At 38.7% G+C, this 10230-nt stretch overlaps 2 protein-coding genes across 2 annotated transcripts; both read left to right on the forward strand.

Annotated features, from left to right (window-relative positions):
• Positions 1 to 5486: 5486 nt before the first annotated feature.
• LOC145889854 (solute carrier family 35 member G1-like) lies at positions 5487 to 6726 on the forward strand. The gene is made up of 2 exons (XM_082980905.1): positions 5487 to 6389; positions 6589 to 6726. Exons 1-2 carry the CDS (start codon positions 5487 to 5489, stop codon positions 6724 to 6726), a joined length of 1041 nt encoding a protein of 346 aa, XP_082837031.1.
• Positions 6727 to 7679: 953 nt separating this feature from the next.
• LOC145900108 (solute carrier family 35 member G1-like) lies at positions 7680 to 9826 on the forward strand. The gene is made up of 2 exons (XM_082988836.1): positions 7680 to 8727; positions 9401 to 9826. Exons 1-2 carry the CDS (start codon positions 7831 to 7833, stop codon positions 9536 to 9538), a joined length of 1035 nt encoding a protein of 344 aa, XP_082844962.1. The 5' UTR covers positions 7680 to 7830; the 3' UTR covers positions 9539 to 9826.
• The last annotated feature ends 404 nt before the right edge of the window (positions 9827 to 10230 follow it).

A 10230-nucleotide genomic window follows, 5' to 3' on the forward strand; every position in this document is an offset into this window, starting at 1 on the left:
TGCATCGGAAAGTTGTTTACCGACATAGTAAATAATAAAAATGTCCAAGGTGACCGTTTGTTGAAATTGCCAGACATTTGCCAGCATGTCAGAAACACATTGTCATCACATATAATCAAAGGTGTTTTGATATGACCCACTTAGTGTTGCCACACCACTCTATAAAGCGAAAAAGTTTATTAAGATGTTTATGTGTTGATTTCTATTGTGTGACGTATTTGTTGAAACGTGGTGTTCATTTATATGCGCAAAATGGTTATTAGCGAAAAATTGTGTAACGTAGACTGATCTGACTAAATCTATTTTGTTACGCGGCAAATGATTGGGTCAGCATAGATTTGGCTATTTGAGCACCTTATAGACTGTATATATATATATGGACTTAAGCAGTTGTTGTGACCTTTTAAAATTACTAGTAGCTGCTTGATAATTTCGCTCTTGTACAATATTTTTTATATAATGAATAATCTATAGCCTATGTGACGTGTTACCTGAGATTTCAGAAGTCGTTGGAAAGTTTCTCAAAATGGAAAGAGTATTTTTCTGGGTATTAGCTTTGTGCGTTGGCTGTGCTTGTGGCAAATCTTTTTATATAATGAATAATCTATAGCCTATGTGACGTGTTACCTGAGATTTCAGAAGTCGTTGGAAAGTTTCTCAAAATGGAAAGAGTATTTTTCTGGGTATTAGCTTTGTGCGTTGGCTGTGCTTGTGGCAAATCTTGGTACCAGTTCGATAAGTATGAGTATCTGATAATTTACGAGGAAATGTTTCGACCCGAAATAGGTTGTGATGAAAACAATGCCACTCTGGCAAATGTGAAGACAAATGAAACGTTTGCATTCCTAGTTGACAAGATTTTCAAGCCGCTGGGTAATTGCACAAGAAATTTAACTTAATTTTGTGCCGCGTTATTTAGGTCCATTTTGTGATATGGGTATAGAAATGAAAATGTACATAAAATGCAACAAAGAAACCTAAAATTATACGTGGCTTTTAAAAGATACTTTTCTTCGGTACCTTGAATGAATTACAGTGTAATTATGTGACGAATTCACACGCAACTTTTCTCGAGTCATTGGTACTAATGTGAGGTACAGAATGTAGATAATCATTTGTTTTTGGAACATTTTACGTTTTTCGAACTTACCATGTATTGGGTTATTAGAAATATGGTAAGGTGTAATGCAAGCAAATTTACTTTAATCAAACTTAATCCATGTCCGATAAATTTTAATGTCAGTTTGCTGAAAAGTGACAAGTTTGGCTTTTTGTTGTTGTACCTTACTATAATGTTCTAGTTAATTGCTGCCCAAGTTTCAGTGGTCTTTATACAAATGTAAGTGCAGTCATTTCGATTTTCGGCGAAACTAAGGTTTTCGCAATTATTCGGTTTCGGCCGAATATTTCTGCAAAATTCGGCCGAAACCGAAACTTTTTTACTGCATAAAACGCTGATACGCAAAGTTTAGAAAAGGTTAGAATCCTTGTTTAAACTGTAGGATTGTGTTTGTTTCATTTGTTTATTTTCACAGAAATGATAAAAATCAAGTTATAGCAGTTGGAACAAGTCGAGGTTATTCTTTAAGCGCCAAAAAGGCTGTTTGATAGGATTAGATCCAATCCAGTACATCATGTTTTGTTTAAATTTATTGCGTTGAAAGAGATGGATACCAAAATTAGTTTCGGTTTATTCGGCCGAATTAATTCGGCAACTTTTGCCGAATATTCGGTTTCGGCCGAATATAAAAATAGCTGTTTCGGTGCATCACTAATTCTTACCACTTCACGAAAGGTCGATGGTTTAACGAATGGTATGGGGCACAGCAGATTGTGTTGCGATTACTGATTAGACACTAAATATAATGCTGTACTCACTATATTAAAAACTACAACTACTATATTCTATATACATCGTTACTACAACTTTCGTTATCTTATAAAATCACTCTGCGTTACTGAAATTTGTTGCAGTTTTGTCGACTACAGAGTCCGGCACTACCAGCATTCCACCAACTACCCAAGAAACGTCAGAAACTACAACAGGTTTACACTTTTATATCAGATTTGTTATTTATTTTGGTGCAGTCGGGAATTCAGCAATTACAAAAGTCCGTTAAACTCAGTTATCATTTATTTCTGAGTAAAAAAATATTGCTCTTACTTAATGCTTATTTAATACCAATTACCATTATCATGTCCATCTATTGAAGCCTATGACACAGTGTTGTTGAATATTCCGATCGAAACCAGATCATTGATCTGTCTATAAACCGCCCGCTGAAGTAACAGTAATGTTTTTCATCTTGTGTGCAGATTTAACAACCACAGGCCTATTTAACTTCACTGCTGCTGATATTGGGGTGACAAACATTGAAAGCTCAACAGGTTTACACACGTATACTTTTATGCTCTTTTAAAATGCAGCAACAGAATCAAAACCGGTGATCCCGACTATTATCGTTGCAGTGACCGAATTCCCGGAGACAAATACACACGACGACTATTTTCAGACTTCGCTCCAAAACGATTGGATTCCACTGCAGACTGAACAAGGTACGCAAAAAAACGGTTAGGGATTCTATCCATAAACTAATAAGGCCAAAAAGAGCAACCTTTTTGATGAAATGCATAGGAATCCATTACATTTTTACATAAAATGCAGGCAATAATATGTCCTTATTGGTTAGACATATTGGTAGACAACGGTCTCAATGACACCTCGGGTATGGACAATGGCTCACATAACATCCAAGATATGGACAACATGGTAGGCCTGCCAGCAATCTATTCCACAACCGCTGAACCAAAGCAAGGTATGAATGTTGGAAGTACGCCCGAACACAAAAAACGCTCTTGCATTCAAGTCTAAATAAATGGCTAAAGATTGAGCGCGAAAAAGAAGACGATTTATTTTGATTTCCTATGAATGCAATGATTGTACATCCAGAACAGGGCTCTTAACTCGTTTAAGTCTGTAGACATGTCTAAACTGTATTTGTGAAATTCCCTAATATAAAATGAACTTCATCACTTAAAGTATTATTGTTTGAGAAAGTTCTGCGGATCCCCTAAAAGATTGGTTACTGTTGACCCCAGTCGAGGAACTCTAGTCCGGATATTAAGTTTTTTCCCTCTTTCAGTTGCCAATTGCCATAAATACTGATACGTTTTGATGCAAAAGTGTTTGTGATTGTGCAAAAACAAAATTTATTTCACAGAAACTGAACCAAATGTTCTCTTTTTTGTCGTTGTCGGAATCGCCGCGTGGATCTTCATTCTGGTGGTACTTTTTGTAGTCATCATGTATTTTTACCACAGACAAAACTGGTACCTGTTTAGGTGTTGGTGATATTGTTTTATGTAACGAAAGTAAACACATATTTTCAGACCCCAAAGGCGAGTGCAAGTTCACTTTCCTGAATAAGGATGAAAAGGTATGTGTCTACGTTACGGTATATATACAACTTTTCCAAATGCAGTGCTTTGCAGCGGCGAATACGGATATTAGAGGGGTTTTATCTTACCAAAACTTTTAATTTAGCTATAAAACGCTGGTGATGAACGAAAATCAATCATAAGACAACAATCTTGACTGCCACTGTAGCATTTTTTTTTTCAGTCTTGTAACGTATTAAATAAATATCCAAACGTATTTTCTGTTTATCATGCGGGGTAGGGTTCGTGGACAAGATGTGACAAAACTCAACAAAAATTTCAACACTGAAGATTGGGAGATCTGTTTCTGTAGAATGGAAGTTTCACAAAAGCACCTATGGAATTCATTCAGTTCAATTGTGTAAATTTATTCCTTTTTTTCGTTCTTTTTAACTCATTTCTTTCTGTGCCATCATGTACTATTTTCTTTGCTCGCTGCTGTTTAGTGTATTGAATCATGCCTTCCCGCAATAAATATGGCCAGTAGTACATTGGTTTTTCTCTGTAAGCTATCATAAAAACGCTCTTTCCCAAGTCACACATTAACGTCTAAAAAAAAGTAAATATTTCCAACCAATTGACGGTTTAAGGCAGTGTTTCCCGACCGGGGTAACTTGTACCACTAGTGGTACGCGACGGCATTCCAGGTGGTACACGATCAACTTTCCGTAATTTGCGAATTTAAGAAATCGTAAGTGATCTCAAAATGTTTGTTGCTTCATCCCCTAGGTTACTTTGTAACACTCAACTAGGTGGTGCGCGTCGAAATTTTACTTCCAAGTGCTACGCAACCACGAAAAGGTTGGGAATCACTGATTTAAGGGCCTGGCAGCTTCAACGACGAGATCTTTTCTAAATACAGTCCACAAAACAAATCACTAAGGTTGAAACACATTTCACTTTAAATCTAGAAAACTGACCATTTAGGAACAGGTATAAAACGGTAGAGGTGCTTTTGGGCACATGATCACCGGTTAGATTGCAGAAAAACGATGCGGTTTACGACCTGTTTAACTGCGTGCAGCCTACATATATAACTAGTACAAATGTTTGCTTAATGATCGGTGCCTAAGGGCCAATGCGCACAAGCCACAGAGTACACTCGTGTTCAGCCAATTTTGTCTTTACAGTCTGAAATGCGGACCAGTGAACGCAAATGGCAGTGAATTGTCAGAACTCTTATCTGAATTACATACTTAGTTTTATTGGTTTTCGCTGTAGTATTTCTGCAGGACAGTAATTTAAATATATCCGAGATAAGGTCACTGTATGGAACATATGCCATTGTTTAGTTTGCAAAAGTGTACGTTGGGCTGGAACCTCAAACGAGCTCGTCCAACATGCGTTGCGTTAGAGAGTTTCATAGATATATGGTGGTTAGATTACATTTAATCAGGGTTTAAATCTGCATTCCCTGTAGACGCAATTCTGCTAGCTTCACTCCCAAAAGCTTTTGACATTCGCGATTGTGCAGTGATGGCAAAATCCAAACATTTTAGTGGCCGGTTCTCTCACTAGCAGCATGCCATAGTAAACGCGGTTGTACAATACTCGAAGTGAAACATAGGTCTACATATACGGTTGTAAACAGTCCGGTTCGCGGAAATCATTGATAACAAAAACCGGGAAACGACTGAATCACACCAGTGCAATTAAACCACATCAAATTGGTCATAAACGACCAGATGAATGACTCACTGTGAAAAGCAAATATTTGCTTTCTGTGCGATACCGGGTTGTTGCATGACATGGCAGGTCACGAGGAAGGCGAAATGTATAATACATACAGACATCGTGCTCTTTTCTAGTACCAGCAGTTGAGATGGGACGGTTTGGCTTATGCTGCAATAGGTAAATTGTCACTGAAAATCTGTTTTAACAGGTGTTTGTACCATCACGTAGTCCAATTCACCCCTTTGTGTTGGTTATAGAGCACTCAGTACCGAAGCAACAGGGGGAGACTTGTCTCCAAATTTAGTTGTACTGCAGTAAATTATACATACGAATCAAGACATAGGTAAGCCAAATTTTCTTCAAACATTTGGAGGATGAGCAAACGAGCACTGAATATAGACCGTGATGTTTCAAGCAACGAATCCACAGTCGATACAGCAGAATGTGTAGAAACAGAAGACAAAAGCGAGGAAACACAAAACCGTCCAAAACCGCCCTTTTTAGGTTTTGGTATGTTCTGTGCCGTTGTCGTAGCGCTTCTTTACTCAGTTCAAGCACTCACAATAAAGTTGATAACCTCGATGGCAGCAATACAAATATCAGCTATGCGGTGCGGCTTTCAACTTCTTCTTTTGTTGCCTTACGCCACTTGCACTTCGTGGAAAGATAAACCAAGTATTGCTGGGCCACCGGGATCGATGCGGATGCTTTTATTGTTCGCTTTTTGCAGCTCAACGACAGCTGTTTTCGGCCACCAAGCCTTAACACGCCTTTCCACCGGCGATGCGGAGACCATAATGTTCCTGAATATAGTTTTCACAATGTTATTTGGTTGTTTGTGTCTTGGAGAAGCTCTCACTATTGTAGACGGTTTCCTCGGTGTTTCAACATTGGTCGGGGTTGTGTTACTTTCAAAACCCCCATTTCTCACAGGAAAGACTGAAATGGACAAGGAGGCATTCATTGGACTCTTGTTTTCAATCGCCAGAGCGATTTTGCTTTCGGTTTGCTACATTCTTATACGATATCTGCCGAAAGTCACAGCTGTTGATGGCGTACTGTATTACTCCTTTGTTGGGGTAATATTGGATTTCTTGTTAACGTTTGCTTTGAACTCTTTTTCTTACCCGTGTTTGATGGACGTGTTGTGGATTTCGGTCATGGCAAGTACAGGCATTTTTGCACAAGGAGCTATTGTTGTTGGACTTAAATACGAGAGAGCGGCGACATTTGCGGTGGTCAGATCGTTCCAGATCGTCATTGTGTTCTTGTTGCAGGTAGGGTTTACTGAATTAGGGATCAGAAGCATAAACTGCAGACTGCAAACAGACATAATGACCAACCTTGCAATTCATATGCACGATTGAATTTTTCGGGGCCGTCAAGTATATTTTGCATTCCTATGCAGACTGTTTTTTAACTAACATGTCATTGACCTGCCTATTTTTTTACCGTGACCAATGACATTTGTTTTAGGTGCTTGTTCTTAACGATATTCCAGACATGCTGAGCATCGTGGGAGCAAGTCTTGTCTTTACAGCCGTATTTGTGATTGGAATACGCAAAGTCTACAACCAGAAAATGCAGGACCGCAAAATCAAGCTTAATCAGTAGTCAAAGAGAAGATATTGGTGTTGCTGGCCCAGCATGTCAATGAAATTCTAGATGATGATAAAACGTTAAAACAAATTCGTAATCACCAAATTTTTCTCTTTCTATCGTACTTATAACGTCAGAAAATGTACTATTACCATGAAAAATGGATTACTATTCTGGTCAGATGAAAACCTTTGATACGTGATTGCAACTTGCAAGCTGGGATACTTGCTATATTTTCTATGATATTGGCTACCAGACAATCGGTGCCAAATTACACATAAATTTATTTGCATCACTGGTTTATTCGCGTTTAGATTTTTTCAGCATGTTTGTCACTGTGATTGCTTTGTAAGTACTTGAGTTTATTTGTATTGATGTACATTGAACTTAATTAAATGACCCGCAAAAGGCATTTCAGCGTGTGGTCAAACTGTTAGACGTGAGGTGAGAGATATTGCACAGACCATTTGGTATTGATCGCCTAAATCCAGCTCATGTTATTCTGACCGTTTCTGTTAGCGGTATGTATAGCAAGGAGGAGACAGAGATTCAACGTGCATCCCTTAAAACCTTACCAACCGTGACGTTTGCCCGCTTGCCACCTCATCGCTTTTCGGTGCGCATCCAAGCGTGACGCTTGATAAACGCTGGTTGTGTGGAGTTCGCTTCTATACCTTAGCCACAAAGACTTGTATAACCGCTTCAATAAGATTAACTTCAAAATTTTTGTGGACAGTAAAGGGAAAGCCAAACGGTATATATTGCACATTGATACAGGATGTACTTCAAACATGTGACTACATACAAGCCTCTTTCTTTTCGAGGCTGGTTCAGCCCTGCTGCATGACACGGCAGATCACGAAAAAAGCAATAAGCATGCATGTAGACATACAAAAATTGCGTACAGTCTTTGTAAACAAGAGTGCGTTTAGGAATGTGCAGTAACTGGTAAACGTTTATGGCAGAAAGTGGCCTTTCCATTAGGTGCAATATGTATTAACAGGTGTCTACGTATTCTCGTAGTTAAGCCATTAAGCTGTTATCGAGTAAAGTGTACTTAGGGGGGCATAGCTCTGTATTAATGTAGTTTACATATTCGTGTCTCGACAACATTCAAAGATGGGAAAACGAATACAGAGTTCGAAGCTTGTTGTCCCAAGACGCGAGTCGACGGGTCGTACAACGGAAAGTCAAGAAGACACAAGCAATGAGAGACCAAATCACCCAAAACCGCCCTTTTGGGGTTTTGGTTTGTTCTGTGCCATAATAGTAGCCCTACTTTACTCTGTTCAAGCACTCACAGTAAAGCTGATAACCTCGATGACAGCCATACAAATATCAGCTATGCGGTGCGGTTTTCAACATCTTCTTTTGTTGCCTTACGCTACTTGCACTTCGTGGAAAGACAAACCAAGTATTGCTGGGCCACCGGGATCCATGCGAATGCTTATGTTGTTCGCTTTGTGTACCTCAGCAACCGCTGTTTTCAGCCACCAAGCCTTGACACGGCTTTCCACCGGTGATGCGGAAACGATTAGTTTTCTGAATATAGTTTTGACGATGATATTCGGTTGTTTGTGTCTTGGAGAAGCGCTCACCATTATAGACGGTTTCCTCGGCGTTTTAACATTGGTCGGGGTTGTGTTACTTTCAAAACCCCCATTTCTCACAGGAAAGACTGAAATGGACAAGGAGGCAGTCATTGGAATTCTATTTTCGATCGCCGGAGCGATTTCCATGTCGCTCATCTACATTCTTGTAAGGTATATGCCGAAAATCACAGCTGTTGATAGCGTTCTATATTACTCCTTTGTTGGGTTAATATTGACTTTTCCGCTGACTTTTGCTTTGAACTCATTTTCTTACCCGTGTTTGATGGATCTGTTGTGGATTTCGGTCATGGCAAGTACAGGCATTTTTGCACAAGCAGCCATGGTGGTTGGACTTAAATACGAGAGAGCGGCGACATTTGCGGTAGTCAGATCGTTTCAGATCGTCATTGTGTTCGTGTTGCAGGTAATGTATCCTATATTTTGATTACATTTTCAAACTGTTTGCATATGTAATAACTCCTCATGCAGGCGTCTGTGCGGCACCCCGGGGTCTGCAACACACGTTTTTGACACACGCGTGTCACTCTATAGACCAATACGGAAGTCATTTATTAGCGACGATTTCCGTTGTAAGCACACAACACAACGACCAATTTGGTGTCAGTGACATAACAATATGACTTTTATGATTATTTAGTTTTGTTAATTATTAATTCGTTGCAGGCTGATAGTGGTCTAGGGGGTGGGGGGCAAACATGGCAAAAGAAGGTCAACAATTGCTTGGTTATAAAGGAGTTTCTATTAAAAAAGCTGGGTTCCACATATAATTGTATGTGATCTCCAAATAAATTTCGCTGAAAAGCCCTACATTCATGCACTGTGTATATAAAATATAACGGTTTTCCTTAAAATTTAAAACATATAGCGTCCTTAACAGACTAAATACTACTAAATTTTGAAAAAATATAGAATATCTGTTCATATCAAAATATAACGGCAGATCAACACAGTTTGCTCTTTTCGCGTAAAGGATTAAATTTTCAGGGTCAAAAAACTATGTTGGATTTTGCTACATACGGATTTGTCACTATATTTTAGAATACTGGCCTGAATTACTGGCATTTGGTTCGTTTTAGGTGCTTGTTCTCAACGATATTCCAGACATGCTGAGCATCTTAGGAGCAAGTCTTGTGTTTGCAGCCGTATTTGTGATTGGAATTCGCAAAGTCTACAACCAGAAAATGCAGGACCGCAAAGACAAAGTCAATCTGTAGTCAAAATAAAGACAATTATTTTGGTGGACGATTTCCACACAAAATTATGATAAATGGTATTGAATTATTTTTTAATTTTTTTTAATGTAAATCAGAAATTAAGAACATCTCAAAAAAATTTCTTCGTGTTTTCATAAAAACATTTGTCCCATAGCGCAGGCCGACTATTTTCAACAGTGTTTTAATTTATTTCCACCTTCTTTAGGTGGAAAATCTTGGTGTTAACATTGCGTATGCCTGTTTCAGAAAAAAATGTTCATGTTTATGAGTTTATTTAAGATTTTTATTGGCAGCAAACCAGTCAAATAAAAACATTTTCAGCCGAATGACACACCAATGTACCTCAACGCCCACATTTGCATGCAAAGCATGCATGCTCTTTGCTGAGGTTAACAAAAGGTTGCAACTGCGCATAAAGCTTTGTAAGAAAACATATCGTCCATTAAGTAGGCCTACACTAAGCCGGGATGTTCAATCGATGCATTAACCTTTGTTTAGAGACGCCGCAAGCTTACAACACTATCAGTACGTATAGGGGTCTGTTATTTGTTTCTTTGCTTGTTGATACGAGCTGTTGCTCTGACCTGGCATCAGTTTCAAGGTTACGAGTATTACATCGAATACAGTGCAGTCGGCTCTTATGCTGATGGTCAAATTGGATGTGCTACAAGAAATGCTAATGTAGCAAATGT

This window comes from Ascidia mentula, chromosome 1, assembly GCF_947561715.1.
Source record: "Ascidia mentula chromosome 1, kaAscMent1.1, whole genome shotgun sequence".
NCBI lineage: Eukaryota > Metazoa > Chordata > Ascidiacea > Phlebobranchia > Ascidiidae > Ascidia > Ascidia mentula.